The following is a 16,622-nucleotide window of genomic DNA, read 5'->3' on the forward strand; positions in this document are numbered from 1 at the left end:
ATCCATTGTTATAATACTGGTGATCATTCGCACGGGGGACCGATAGTAGGCGTATGTGCAGGGTCATTTCTGCGCATGTGCATATGCGGGTCTGTGCAGCGATGGTGAACAGGCTGTTCGCCGGGTGCGCGCACCCAAGACTGCGGCCGGGGGGAGTGTGCAGCAGTGGCAGATAGTCCCATAGGATTTCATGGACGTTCCCATTTAAACGTTGGACATTCCCATGGTAATCGCTGTGATGTTGGTGCCGGGCAGCTGACATCACCAGATGTTTATGTTAAACATACACACGCTGCGAGGGGGGCGGGTGGCCCGGGGTTTGGTGACTCGCAAGGCTGAAAAATTCGCAACCTTGTGAATCAACCAGAATAACCCCCATAGTCCTTTGTAGCAAGTTCAGTTGATAAAAAGTTAATGGTAACAGCAACAAGTACTTAAACTAATATTCAAACTAGGAACTACTTTTTGTAGGCACAAATAGGTTATAGGATACAAGATGGATGCTCTTCATTCAGTAGCCATCAAAGGCAAGTTCTCAAAATACAATGACATAATTGAGGTAGTAGTTAGACATCTCTAACTACTACTGTATTTACATTTGTTTCAGGGTCAACATTTGCCAAAGCTAAACCTGAAAGCCCATGGACCTCTCTAACTCGGAAAGGTTTAGTAAGAGTGGTGCTGTTTCCTTTGTTCAGCAAATGGTGGATGCGGGTTACCAGTCCCTGTGTCTACATTTGGCTGTTGGTACTTTACATCATGCAAGGTGTGTATCAGGACATTAATATTACTTCTAGTAATGCTATGCACTGGTAAGATTTTGCGTACTGTTTGAAGACCATTTATGGCAGGGCTGGGCAACACCGGCCCTCCAGATGTTAATGAACTATACATCCCAGGATGCTTTGCATTAGTTTTGCTATGTGGCCATGCTGAAACTGATGCAAGGCATGCTGGGATGTGTAGTTCATCAACATCTGGAGGGCCGGTGTTGCCCAGCCCTGATTTATGGTCTTCAGAGAACATTATTGGGGAAAATGTAACAGCCTGCAAGATGCAGGCATTGGTGCAATTCCACGTGGACTCCAAAGTATGGCCATCGAAGCAGTAAACTAATGATGGGCCACAAGCTGTTATGTTTTATGTAAATATTTATGTGAAATTTATACAGTTGATAATTATCAATTAAGAATAGTACAGTAGTGACACAATACTTTGTAAACCTTACAAAAAACCATCATACTGACGCTTCCCTGCAATGTCTCATTGACACCAGGGAGCGATCCTATCACAGGTATACGGTCATTGGGTAGACACTATTGAGGTCGACATACATTGGGTCAGCCACTGAAGGTTGACTGGCCTTAGGTCTACACAGACAAAGGTCAACATGCTTAACATCAACAGGGTCAAAAGTCGACATCGGGAAGGACGACAGTCAAAAGATCGACGTGGGTTTTTCAGGGGTTTTTTGAGCCAACATGTGCCGACAGGTGGCATTTGATGCCCTACCATCCACTAGTGCATGGCGAGAGAATATAAAGTGTGCCAAGCATAGCGAGGGGACGCAGAGCACTGATGGTGTCCATGTTGACTATGTCAACATTCAGGACAAAAAAAAGAGCGAAAAACCCTGACCTTCCCAATGTCGACCTAATGCTTGTGTCCTCCTTTTGACACTGTCAACCTTAGGCATGTCGACCTTTTGTCTGTTTCAACCTAAGGCCAGTCAACAGTGGCTGTCCTAATGTATGTCGATCTTAATTTGGTCGACCCAATGACCTATACCTTTAATAATAATAATAATATCTTTATTGTCATAAAATGCCCACATGTGAACATTAAACGAAAATCAGGTGTAAACAGTACAGAACAAAGACAGTAGAAAAAAGTAGCATTGGAGTACAAGACTGCATGGATCAAAATTGGCACTAAGTATTTAAAGTACGGATTGCCACCGGGAAGAAACTCTCTCTGTATTGTTTAGTTTTACACAGAACTGAACGGTATCGCTTGTTTTAAGGAAGTAAAAAGAACAAGTCACCACTCGGGTGGAAAGGGTCCCTCGGGATGCTTTTTGTCTTTGAGAGAAGCCGCTTTTCAAATATGCTGTATGTTGTATGCTTGGTAAGGCAACCCCGAATATTTTGCTTGCTACTGATACTACCCTCTGAAGGGATTTATGATCAGCAGCAGAACAGGAACCGAACCACGCCACAACACCGTAAGTAAGAACGCTCTCGATGACACTTGTATAGAAGTTCACCAAGGTTCTCCTACTCATACCAGCCATGTGTAGTTTCCTAAGGAAAAACATACGCTTCTCCACTCCATCTCCACTTGTTGACCATTTAAAACCAGTGGGCAATATACATTTTTGTGCAATTTCCTAAAATCCACAATCATTTCTTTGGTCTTATTCACATTTAAGACCAAACATTTGTCCCTACTCCAGGACTCTAGTCTGGATACTTCCAGCCTATAATTCAACTCATTGTCGTTGACGATAAGACCCAGTATAGCAATGTCATCTGCAAATTTAACAATTTCAACAGATTTAGAGCTTGAGGAGTAATCGTGGGTTAACAGGGAATACAACAGGGGGCTCAGTACGCACCCCTGAGGGACTCCTGTGTTGACTATCAATTCACCAGATACCTGGTCTTTCATCCTAACAACCTGTGGTCTATTGGATAAGAAGATGTATAAGATCCATCTACACATAGACCCACTTAAACCAATGTTAAAAAGTTTGCTCACTAGCGATGATGGAACTACCGTATTAAAAGATGAGCTATAATCTATGAATAAAATCCGAACAGATGATCCCTTCAATTCAAGATGGGCAAGGGTTTGGTTTAATAGGATGCCCTTGCCCAATAGCAAGGGTAATAGGATGCCCTTAACATCAGCAGCAGGAAGAAGCTTCCCCCTCCATTCTCTCCTCCCTTCTCCACCCTCACCCCAGTATCCCGACCCGATCTCTCAACTTCCCTCTACACCTGTAGTGGTCGACCTGTTCTCTTATCTACCACCTGCTAATAGTATCATAATGGGAAAAAAAGCAGAACCAGGGTTAGCACCATACATTGCTGTCTTTACCAGTAATTCCAAAGGCTGTCCTGATCCAGCCATTATTTTAGAGAATTGTCATTTGGATTCAAGAGACCATTTGCAAGACCTTTGCAGAAATACTGTAACAGTATTATTATTATTATTATTATTATTATTATTATTATTATTCTGCTTACAGGATAACATCAGTAGTGCACGCAGGGGGGCTTTCGGAGTACCCCAAAAAAATGTCTGCCACTAGGAATTTTGGGGCCCGGGACTGAGCCTAACCACCACCACCACCCCCTCCCCCCCTTCCTTCACTTACTGCTCGACTCCTGCTCCCTCATCTCAAGGTCCCAAAGCACAGGCTTCTTCAATGTAGGACACCTGCGGCCAATTAAAATGCTGCACCAGCTGGTGAGCCAATCAGAGCTCGTGTACCGGCAGCTGCTCTGATTGGCTAATGGTACACAAGCTCTGATTGTCTCAAAAGCTGGTGCAGCATTTAATTTGGCCGCCAGTGTCCTGAATTGAAGAAGCATGTGCTTCGTTCAGTGCACCAATCGCAGCGCAGGCAGTACAACGGAGGCATTTGGGGGGGTTGCGTGGGCAAAATGAGCTGCCCGAACCTTTTCAAAGGCCAGGGACCGGGACAGCTGTACCCACAGCACCCCCCTATCTGTATCCCTGCCCAGAAACCCCCCTGATGGAGCAAATGTTTTCCGTGCTGGTTTTTAATTGCTGCTCGAGCATCGCGATTGTAGTTCCGCCCACTTGCTGGATTAGGTGCCGCCCACTCACGCCATTTTGCTGTGAATCGCCTATGGAAATTATATGGTAGTTGATATTTTTCAGATTGGATTGAGTTATTCATATACAGTGTCTAGTGCAGGACCAATACCCCCTTTCTTCCCCCAACTTTTAAAACCTTAGCGGTAGATCTGCCGCCACTTTACATTTATAAAGTATAAATGTATACTTGTAAATATGTATATTTCTCACATATTACATTTTCTGAACATTTTAAAAATAGACAATAAAGCTATATTCCACACACAGTCACTATGCGTTCTATAATAGAATACAGCCATAGACATTTTAATTTTATCAGGGTTTGATTCATGGGGCCTGAGAATCCCTAAAACACTGCGTTTCATTTGTGTTGAATTATCATCAGGATGCTTCAAACATTCCAGCCAGTTAAATATTGGTCACACACACACACACACACACACTCACACCACCTTATGTAAATATGTACAGTACGCATGTGTGAATGTGTGTGTGTCTCCAGGGGGGAGAAGTGCCCCCTTGGGAGCAGGAGCCTGACAGCAGATGACTCCATTGCCTCCCAGAGTTATGCCTCTGATCCCAGCCACAACAGAAAATGGACTTTGCACACAACACTGTGGGCGGGGGGAGATGGGTGGGGAGGCAGCCAAGGGAACATCCAGCGTTCCCATGGTAATGACCCAGTGATGCGGGTGGCCGGGGCGGGCAGCTGACATCACCGGATGTCAGATGCCTGCGATGTTCCCCTCCAGAACACACACAAAGCTAAGATACCTGAGATTGTCTTCGTTTTGCGTGTGCCTTCCTCATCATCGAATGATGTGGGTTTGGCCCCATAGGCTGGAAATGGATGTTTAAGCAAAACATAAATTTGCAACCATGTGGAGAGGGGGGAGGACATTTCTGCGGGCTGCTAGCGGGATTTAAAAGAAGCGCAGAACTGCGTACTTTGCAGCACTGCGTGTCAACCGGTATCACCCCCAATGTTTCATGTATGCATGGATATCACAGCAAGTATGCATGGATATTTATTTATTAACAGTTTCTTATAGAGCGCATACATATTCCGCAGCGCTTTACAGAGTATAGTTGAACATTCACATCAGTCCCTGCCCCAGTGGAGCTTACAATCTATATTCCCTACCACATGTACACGCACACACAGACATTCTGGGGTTCATTTTGTTGGGAGCCAATTAACCTACCAGTATATTTTTGGATTGTGGGAGGAAACCGGAGTACCCGGAGAAAGCCGACACAAGTACGGGGAGAATATACAAACTCTACACAGTTAGGGCCATGGTGGGAATCAAACCCATGACCTCAGTGCTGTGAGGCAGTAATGCTAACCACTACACCATCTGTGTTGCCCTTACGACAGTATATAGTCATGGTACCCTGGGTACCACTGAATTAGATAATCAGGAGCTGATTACACATAAGCAGTTACTGTATGGTAGGCAGCACTTAATTGAACTTGCCCCGTAGGCATCTTTTAGTGACACTGAGGATGTCATTATGTTCCTGTAGACAGCTGTATTGTCCCCTAGTAGTGCTGAGAAGCTTGGATCAAACTAGTTTAGGAAGATATCCATATTAAATGCACTTCTATATGAAGCAATGCTCATATTGTACATCCAAGTTGTCATCATCTTGACAAATGAGCTTTCAAATATGTTATTAAAAATCTAAAATAAAAGTTTATAAAATCCATCCATGGATTTTGTGTAGGATTCTGTATTGCATGCATATTGGGAGAACGGGTTGGGATCATTTGGTCTACAGCATGATGGTCGACAGTCATTAGGTCGACACCATTAGGTCAACATGGGAAAAGGTCCAACGGTCATTAGTTCGACAATGTCTAGGTCGACAGTCAAAAGGTTGACATGGGGTTTTCACTTTTTTTTTTTTACCTAAATGTGAACACATTCGACATGGACACAGTTTAAAGTGCACCACATCCCCTCGCATCGCTCGCTGCCCTCGCTATGCGTTGGGCACGGTGCCTCGATATGCTCGGCACACTATTTTATTCTCCCACCATGCTCTAGTGGATGGTAGGTTCACTGTCGAACTAATGACCTGTCGAACTAACGACCTGTCTAATTAATGACCTTTCGACCTAGAATCATGTCGACCTAGACCCATGTCGACCTAATGGTGTCGACCATCATGCTGTAGACCAAATGACCGCATCCCGGGAGAACACCACCCTATGTACCGCTTATAAAAATACACAACTCAAATATTTACATTTATTGTCATCTATCCACAGCTTTGTGGTTTCTAGAACACGAAATACATTTCAGATAATCCTGAAAAAGCCGATACCTGCTTCAGAATCTGTCTTTGGTATGTTGTAAAGAGTGACAGTTTCCACCTTTTCACTTTTCAAGAGAGCCTCACATACAAAAATATGTAGATAGTATGGCTTGTCTTAAAGTCATTATCAGACAGACTGAACTAAAACCATTTATCTTAAAGTTTGGTACTTGTGTACTAGCACGGCGCCCACGATATAAGGTCGCACGACATATAATCGTATTGCATCGCATGCCATCGCATGGCATACACCCGATGCGATTTTAAATTGTATAAGCTCCCTATACAATGTTTAATTGTATAAGCACCCTAATGGGGGCTTACAATGTTAAATGCACCCCCACTATGAACGCCAACCCGAAGCGTGGCGAGCGCAGCGGCGGTAAGCGTCCTACGACTTTTTCATACCCCCACTATCTACGTCGGCCTGGAGTTGATTTTGTATAGTGTGGCGAGCCCGAAGCATGGCGAGCCCCGCGAGGGGACGCGTATTACTTTACATGTATTACGCGTCCCCTCGCGGGGCTCGCGGCGCTCGCCACGCTTCGGGCTCGGTGGCTCGCCGCGCTATATAAATTAGACTCCACGCCGACGTGGATAGTGGGGGTATGAAAAGGTCGTAGGCCGCGTACAGCCGCCCCTCGCTTCGGGTTGGCGTTGATAGTGGGGGTGCCATTGGGGGTGCTTTTAACATAGTAAGCACCCAACACGTTTAATTAAGTTATAGGGGCCACTTTTAACATGGGAAAACCCTTTAGGGTGCTTATACAATTTTAAATCGCATACCATTGTATATGCGATAGAATGGCATACAATGCCATACAATTCGATGGTATACAATTTAAAATTGTATAACATCGGCTGCCATCGTGCAACATCGCATACCATCGCATGCCTTATGGTCTGCGATGCGATGGGCGCCATGCTAGTACACAAGTACCAAAGTTTCTTTGAACTGTACACCATAGTTACTTGTATGTTATTCAGATAACAAAGAATAATTCACCAGTTCCTAAAGGGATGTACACACGGAGCGATCCTTCTAAGCGATTTTGACTACATAGTCAAAATTGCTTAGAAGGTTAGTAAAGATTGCTGTTAAGCTGTGTATACATGGGGGAGATATATTGCTCAGCCATATATTGCTAGCAATATATGGCTGAGCAATATATTGCTCAGTTTCTCCTTTTCATCAGCGACCAGAGATGGTCGCTGATGAAAGGGAACCTCTGCCGGCGGTGCCGCAGAGGTAATCAGCTGGCAAGCTCCTGCGACCAGCGATTAGAACGGGGCTGAAAACGGGAGCGCGCACCCGGCGATTTATCGCCGGGGCACACTCCCATCACTCGCAATATGGTCGCCTGCGACCATATATCCAGCGATTTCAGCCCCTATCGCCCCCGTGTGTACACAGCTTTAAGGTTAGACAAATCACCCTATAATATCACCTAGTAAAAAAGAGTTGCCAGGCAAGAATATTTTGACTTGATCGCTGGCTGTCTAGTCAAAATCACTGCTATTCACTGCTGAGGGAGATATTCACTAGGCGATCTGCAATGAATACCAACCAAGTATGTTAATTCTAGTATTGACAAAATAGCTTAAATAGTTAATAGTTAAAATCGCTGTTGTATCTAGTAAAATTGCTTAATTGAAATCGCTCCCTAGCAAAAATCGCTCCATGTGTACACCCCTTTAGAGACACTAGTGCTGGATTCAGTGCCTTTGAAACGTCAAATTTAATTAAAATGCAATCAGGTAAACTATTGTTTTTAACAATTGTTTGGACCAAATTATTCAAGAAAATAATTATCATTGTTATTTTCCCTAGTCTTACATAACGACTAATTGTTGATGCAAGGTTCTACATGAGTAGTATATTTTTTGTGAATGCTCACTGAGCACAGTGATATATACACCTGACAAAGCCACATTACATGCAGTTGTTCAGGGGAAGGCGCAAATAGCACATGATATTCGTTAGTGCTACCAAACTGCTTGCAAGTGGCTGTTGCTGATTCAATGCTAACATTGATTGGTGCTTTGTTCATCAACCAGGCATAGATTATGCTTTTGTGAATGTGTTTGAGAAAATTGTTATTGTATTTTTTGCAGACGGAAGACAGGGGATTCTTTCTGCTGTGTTACATAGGATTTTATAAATAATCTGTTTATTGCACCTATATTGTACACAACAGTGGTTCTCAACCTTGGTCCTCAAGTACCCCCAACAGTGCACGTTTTCCAGGTCACCCGGCAGGTGCACAGGTGCACTCATTATTCACTGACACATTTTAAAAGATTCACAGGTGGAGCTAATTACTTCACTTGCGATTCTGTGTGGAGACCTGGAAAATGTGAACCGTCGGGGGTCCTTGAGGGCCGAGGTTTAGAACCACTGGTTTACAATATTGGCCAGTGATATGGAGGTATGTGATGTATGTCTGGTGTAAATCAGATGTGTATGTTACAGTCTGAAAATGTATCTCGAGCTCTAAGGGGTAAATTCATTTTGGAGTTAGGGGGCAAGCTGCAATCACAAAGGCACAGACTAGCTGGGAATGGCAGCTGAACCCACCCTTTTGTGACCCAGTCTAGCCCCATACCCATGGATTTTTGAATGGAGTTGTGAATAAAAGTAGAAAATCTTGTGGTTCTCGAAGTGAGATATATTGCACTTACTTGGGACCATCACTTGATAGTCATACAATGCTCCACTGGGGATGTTTTGGATAACCAGGATATCATTATGAGGCCCCTTTGGACCTGCCAGGCCCTAGGCAGGCACCTAGGTTGCGTTGTGGAAAATCTGCCTCTGAAGTGAGCCAGTAGAGAAGTTGCCCATGGTAACCAATCAGCTTACAAGTAACAAGTGCATTCTGATTGGTTGCCATCAACCACTGGCTCACTTTTCCACTTTGTTCACTTCTTTATGAATAGACCCCACAGTGTGTAATATGATAGCAGCTGACTGGCTGGTGGTAAATCTCTCTCCAAGGCTTAGTACATCTCCCCTATGTAAGTAGCACTGAAGACAACCCAAAATTAAAACTGATTAGATTCAGTTGAGACTTAAATTAAAAAAATAAACAATTAGAGTGTTATATTGTTGGTTGTTTAAAATTTAAAGTACAGAAAGCTGGCAACATAAAACAATTGTCAATAATAGTTTTACTATTATTACCCAATGATGTTAATTGTACGGACGTTGATAAAATAATCTCTTTAATTTTTGTGTGTAAAAAATATGTTCTGTTTTCATGACATGTCAGTATTTGGAAATAGTGGATCTTGGCTGAAGTACAGTAGGTGTTATGTGTTTGGATGTGACTCAGTGAATGCACCGTGTAGTTGGGCTACATTGAATGCACTGCCTTCTTAGGACAAAGATCCCTCACTGATTCAAGGCCGATTGCTGGAAAATATTGTTCAGATTATTTTTCCTAGGGGTCGTACAACTTCCAAGTACATACTTCAAAGATACAGTAGGGGTTGCTCTATGAGCTATTTTAACTGAGCAACTCTATTCCTATTCACAACCCCAGCTGAAAAAAAAAATGGGGTGGGAGGTCCAATCACAAGCTGAAAAGTTCAGCTTTTGGTTGGTCCTAATACTCACACCTATTTGTCATTACCAAAATTGTTACTTGATTGAATTGCTGGTTTTGTATTACAGAACAAAAATAGGAAAAATGGATGGATCTAGCTAGGGGAGGTAGAAACATTTTACTTATTTGGTAGTGTATCTTTAGATGTTATCCTGCACTGGACCAGATGTAAACAGTGGCGGTTTTTACATATTGGCTGCAGGACTGAAGCTCCCCCAGGTAAAATCCGCCAATAGTCTGTGAGACTGCTCTGGCTTCACTGTGATTGGCAGTGACTTCCTATTGGAAGTCTGACCTGTCTGTCACCCAAGGCAGTCCCTCTACATGGGTTGCTGAGCAGCAGCCCATAAAAAACGGATTCCGTGCATGCGCACTACGAAGACAATACTGCGCATGCACCAGGGCCAGCACCCTGAATATGCCTCTGGGGACTGCTGCAAAAGCAGCCCATAGGGGCTGGGGGCCAGTTCATGCGCAGTACCGTAGAAGCTACTTCGCATGCGCCGGCCCCGCATGGGGGACTGGCAGCTGGGACCGCGATTGGCGGTGGCAGCGGAGGGGCAGCCCCCCTCATCCATTGAGGTAAGAGCTACCACAGGATATAAGGTATATAAACAGTTTAGGTAGTGGATATGGTAATCAGGTAATTTATAATAGCTGGAGGTGCCCACAGAAATTTGAATAAGTAGAATTCATATAACTGGTGAGTTTGACCGCGACTGCGGCCAACACAATATATTTTTTGGTGGAGGCACACTTTTCACAGTTTGAGATAGTAGACCTAAAATATAACTTTTATTTCACTTTTACAAAAATAGTGGTGTCAAGAATAAAGGATCAAAAATAATATATAATCTGCCTTAACCAATTTAAACATTCACAAAATAAATACAATTGAGGTGCATGTATTATATTTTGTAATAAAGATGCTGCAATTCATTAGGTGCTGACAGTGTGTCTAAAGTGGTACTGATTGTTAAAGGATTTTGACTGTTCCAAAAGTCACACCATTGACTGTAGTTATTGTTGGTTTTCCTCATAAATTTAGGGTGTTGCCTGTGTGTGCAAGTTCATCTCCAACTTTACTACACTATTGTCACAGTATAGCATGTGTGTGCAAATATATATCAAGCATTGCATATAAGTCTTAAGATGACTATCAACTTTCAATGTGTGTGTCCTGTGTGTATTCACATACAGATCTGGCTTTAAACTTCCCAAATGCTTCCTCCATCTTCCATGAGTGGACGGAGGTGAGAGTGGGATGTCCGTACGCTGGGTTGAAGATAGAAAAGACAGATTTAGGGGACATGTGTAATGTTAGGCAGTCCCTGATGCCAATGGATTGCAGGGACTGGATGCATTACCAGATAGGTAGCCCCTACACGGAATCTGTAGGTCACGTGGTGTAGATATGCGACAGTGCCAATCAGTATCAGTTACTATAATGGCACGATAACTGTCCTTTGATACAATATTGAGCCAGTAAATGCAAAATATCCAAATTGTTATAGATTGAAAGAATAAATTCAGGAGCATACATTAGAGATTACTGTGAATGTAAAGATTCAGACAGTTCCGAAGCTCCTTCTGCTGCCTCCATCTTTACCAAGTGGACGGAGGTGAGAGAGGGTATCGGGACACTGGGAGAAATCAAAGAAAGAGTAAGCATGAGAAGGTGCCACCTCCGTATGCAGTGTTAGGCAGCCCTGGTGCTTTTGAATTGCAGGGACTCAATTTGCTGCCGGAGGGGTGACCTATTTCACGGAAAATACCTTTTGGAAGGGTGTCGCACAGTCACAGTGTCTGTCACCATGGAGCAGTACGAATCCACAGGCATCAGAACGCGTTTCACTACGTGGTCTTGTTCTTTAGATCTTTCAAGTCAACTTCAGCAAATTATGATGAATTCTTTGGGATGTGTTTCTGGTACTGGTTGAGTATCCCTTATTCAAATATCCGTTATTCAAATTATTCCAAAAAACCATAGTTTCCAAAAAGGTTTTTTTTAACTAAAAAACTACTGGGGGCATCTGTAACTGGCACTACTGGGGACATCTGAGACTGGCATTATTGGGGACATGAAACAGATAGAGCAGCTCGCCATTCGCCATTCTGTCGCCATTCGCCAGCCGACGGAATGGGCCATGCGCGCACAAGAAGCTTGCGAGCCCCATTCCGTCAGAGCCCTCCCCCCACCCTCAGCAGAACCCCCGCAGCCTGCCCCAGCTCCCACCGATCCCCGCCCATCTCCTTGAAGTGGAGCCAGGCAGGGAAACCGCTCACCACCGAGCTGATGGGGACGCACGTGCGTGTGAGACGCTCACGCATCCCCGTCAGATGAAGTGCCTGACCATCAGCCTGCGTTAGCTCAAGGGATCTGGCGATTCTACAGGCTGGCTGGCGGTGCTCCATCTGTATGTAACTGGCACTAAATATGTGCAAGAAAATGATTGCTTGCCATTATAATTCACTGCCTGAGATAGTACACAAACTTTGTTTCATGTTTTAAATCCTTGTTTCATGCACAAATAACACATATTTGTGTGTATTTCATGTGTTTGATGTGTTTATACCACATAAATGCAAGATACCTCAAGATACATCATTGAAATATAAAAATATTCCCGATCATTTTGGATACGGGATACTCAATTGTAAATTGTTTTCAAACACCGTTGATGCTAAAATGTCTTCAATGTATATGGGATCTGTATAGAAAAGGTCCATACACACTGGGCGACTATGCCCAGCGTGTATGGACAGCGATGATCGCATTCATTGGTAGGGGGAAAGCCGCTCAGTGAATACACACCGAGCGGCTTTCCCCCTGCCCGGCGCCAACGGAGGGGGGAGGACGGCGCTGTATAGGAGCACTATGCAAAGCCGTCCTGAAAGCCGCTCATCTGCTGGTATAACCAGCAGATGAACGGCTTTCCCGGCTATGTTGCAGGAGCACGCAGCAGCGCTCATACGCACAGAGCAGCTTTGAGCTGAAAGCCGCTCAAACCTCCTGTTTTGAGCGACTTTCAGCTCAAAGTCGCTCAGTGTGTAGGGGCCTTTAATGCAGCATTTTCTATATTGTATTCCATTTTTAACATGTGGTCTATATTTTTACAGTGGCAGCAATTGTGCTTTACTTCATGGTGCCTGTTGCAAGTGTGAGTGAGCAGGCCGGACCTATCTGCCTAATGCTGCTTCTGGGAACAGTTCATTGTCAGATTGTATCTACACAGAGTCACAGGGTGTCTGGGACGTATGGAGGACGGAGACAGAGGTAGGAGACTAGGCATTATATTCCTTTTCTTAAGAGCTTAGTTAATTCTCCTGATTTGCTTTGTACAGTATAAGATCATTTGTTGTCTATATCCAGCATCTCCAGGCGATGGTAAAGGGAAGTAGTAAAGTATGGCATTACTTATGATGTTAAATACAGCCTGTCAAATAAAATACATCATGCCACCTTTCACAGGAGCTTACAGGAGGGGAGTTGGAGAAAACTGTGTCCCATTTCCACATCGCCACTGTGTTCCATTTCATCATCCTGCAAACATCCTAGTAATAATAACCCCCCCTCCAATAATGGGTGTGGTATAGGGTTCCGACAGCCAGTATCCCGACAGTCATTATCCCATACTACCACAGGAGCCCACAGCATCTGCACTGGATACTGTGCTGTGGAGCAGAATAGAAATTGGGAGAGCACACTCTCTGGAATCTCCTCCTCTTCGTCTGCTGATCCCATGGCTTGCTATGTGAATTTTTGTTTGTACTAAACAGTGGGGCCGCTGATTGTCCAGAATGTGTCATCTGGGACCCTGCCTTGTTTTTCTTATATCCCAATTTTTGGGTAAAATACATACTATAGTAGAGTTCCAGACAGCGGTCAGGTGCATACGGATGTGTGTGGCAGCATTCTGTAATGGGACTGTGATGCGTACGCTTTTGGCTGCAAGCCCCATTGTAGTGAATGCATAGCAGAAGCGTGCATAAGGATTCCTTACTATGCCACAATTTGTGTACTTGCGCAGCAGCCACAATGTAAATGAACACATATGTATTTCCCATTTATTTAAGATTTTTTCGGAAGGGTTAATGCTCTTTCCATGGCTGTGTCAGCTGCCATTGGCATGATATTGCACCTTAATCAATGGGAGACTGCTCCTCACCACACATACAGATAGTGGTAAATGCTCAATTAGTTCAGTAATATTACACAGGTGCATGAGGGAGGGGTTAATACTGAGTAAGTAAAACAAGACATTTTTCCCCAGCACACTGAATAGTATTAGTAACCAATCTTGAACACTTCATGATAATAGAATTCAGATATATTGGTTACATATACCTGCGCAGGTGTATGCTATGCCCCCAAGCCACGTCAAGGCTTCTCTGTATATTGGGGGTCCCTAGCGCTATATCTAGGTGCAGGGTGTGGCACCCCAAAAACTATCATAAGCTAGGAAGCCCAGTGCGGCACGCCAGTGAGTTCCTCACCACTTAGAACCATTTACACGCTGTAACAAAGAAACTATTTACAAACTCGTATTGCAAACTGTGGTCCAGAAACTTTTACAAACTTTATTTAGCAGTAAATTTGTTAAATCATTAGCCTATCAACACAATTGTTATCATTAATCATTCAGCAGACCAATATCATTTGTTCAATTATTACAGGGTTGCCGACCCTCCCGGAATTTCTGGGAGTCTCCCGAAAATCGGGGCCCCCTCCCGGCCCCCCGGAAGGGTGGGCAACCCTCCCGGATTCAGGGGGGACCCCCGCTGTCCCCCGGATCGCGGCATTAAAATGCCGCAATCCTCGGGTCTCAGAGGAGGGGGCGGAGCTAAAATGACACAATCGGGTCATTTTAGCCCCGCCCCCTCCACGGAGATCCCTGAATTTGTTGGTTTACCAACATGGGGGCGGGGCTTAGTGATGTCACACGTAAGCCCCGCCCCCTGGGCGGCTACTGAATCTCTCCCGGAGAGGAGAATAAGAAAGTCGGCAACCCTGAATTATTATCACAGTTATATACAGTTCAGGCTCGTTCTGCCGAGCTCCCCTGTTCAATGTTGTCGGGTAAGACAGTATTGAATAGGGCCTAGCGGTCATCTCCCCTTCAGGAGATGGTCACCGGTGATTGAATACCCCCCTTAGTATGGCAATAATGGGAAGTGATATGTTGACTAAACCTTCATAATGTCTGTGCATTGAGTTTAGTGCTATGAAGCTAATGATGTGTTTCCTGGCCCATCATAACTCCATTTAAAAAAATTGTGTACAATTATGTACCACATATTTTCAATTGTGGAGGTTTGTATTCCTAAGAGAAAGGGGACAACCCAATCTCCTAAGAGCCCCGGCGCTAATTGGTAAAGGGTATGCAATTAATAAAAAACTCTTAATAAGTAAATTTAGAAAAAAGGTGTTCTGATTGGCTGCTGCAGAAGTGAGAAGTCTGCCAGACTTCAAAAGATGGAAGAAAAAAGCTAGTTTTCCTTCACACAACAATTGTATGTAAAAGGATACACACTGCGCTGTCAATCAGAACTGTAGTGGGAATATTTGATAATGTGATACAATAGAATGAAAATGTATGAGGCACACCAAGCACAATGAGTAGAGGACACGCTGTAAATGAATGTAAAAAAACTCTTTATATATATAGACAAAAATTTAATATAAGAATAAGGTGGGTAATAAACTAAAATTGGAATATAATTAACATTTATACACTTACATATAGGACCACAAATAATTTGCTAAGATTGAAGGTGGGTAATCAACTAAAATTGGAATATAATTAACATTTATACACATACATATAGGACCAAAAATAATATGCTAAGATTGGAGGTGGGTAATCAACTAAAATTGGAGTATAATGGACACAATTACATATGCTAATACACAGTAAAAATTACTAATATCTGGACCAGTATGATGAGGATAAAAATAGCAGACTTTGTCAATTTCATAAACCACAGTAAGCTGGCGTCCCAGCAGGAATGGTAGAGTGGTATTGAATAATAAAAATAGGAATGTCCCCTCAGAGGATTGCCGTTTTTGGAATATACACAGTGGAAAGCTTATGTCACACGTAGCCGCGACGGAGCGCGGCGGGTACAGTACTCACCCGTCCGCGCCCGCCGCCGGCTAGCGTGTGCAGGTCTCGGTCTGCGGTGTGCGGGTAGCAGCAGCTCCAGGTGGGGATGGCAGCAGTGGAGCGTCGGGTAGCGGCTTCCTTGCAGATAGCGGCGCCGGGAGGCCGGCGTCGCCATCTTGGTTAAGGGCAGGAGACAGATTGGCCCAGAGTGGAGGTTCCCTCCTCATCCTGCGCTGACAGCCAATGGCAGCCGCCCCCTGGGGATATAGGGGATCTGCCTAGGCTGATCAGTGTCAGTGCAATGAGTCTTTGGAGTCATTCACAACTCCTAGCTGATTCCCGGATCTTGGCTCTTTCTCTCCTGACTCTGGTGCCTTGCTCCCTGCATCTTTCTACAAGGAAGTTTTCTCCTGACACCAATGCTGCAAGTCCTACCTAGTGCTTGTTCCTGCTTGTGTCCCAGAATTACCCTGCTCAGCTTTCCGCTGTCCTCCTTCATTCAACTCATTCATTCCATCATCTTTCAGTCATCCGGATCCATTTCTTCTATCATCAAATCAACCTCTTTCCGGATCTTCCTCTATGTACTCTGGCTCATCAAGTATACGTTTCCAGATTTACCTGCCCGTTATTAGTATTGTGCTGGACTCTATTACAGTTATCCAACTGTCACTTAAAGAAGTATTTGAGTGAAGTTTATCATTTATGAAATCCGTTATTAAACCGGCACGTT

General features: G+C 44.1%; 1 protein-coding gene across 2 annotated transcripts in view; it reads left to right on the forward strand.

Moving 5' to 3' along the window:
• PHTF1 (putative homeodomain transcription factor 1) overlaps positions 1 to 16,622 on the forward strand; it is a 119,455-nt gene that overhangs the window by 19,383 nt on the left and 83,450 nt on the right. For both annotated transcript variants that reach the window (XM_083172767.1, XM_083172768.1), the window contains exons 5-6: positions 608 to 766; positions 12,903 to 13,059. In XM_083172767.1, the coding sequence (XP_083028893.1) occupies positions 608 to 766; positions 12,903 to 13,059 (316 nt within the window). The remainder of the gene's footprint in view (positions 1 to 607; positions 767 to 12,902; positions 13,060 to 16,622) is intronic.

This window comes from Crinia signifera, chromosome 2 (genome assembly GCF_055691185.1).
Source record: "Crinia signifera chromosome 2, ASM5569118v1, whole genome shotgun sequence".
NCBI classification, from domain to species: Eukaryota; Metazoa; Chordata; class Amphibia; order Anura; family Myobatrachidae; genus Crinia; species Crinia signifera.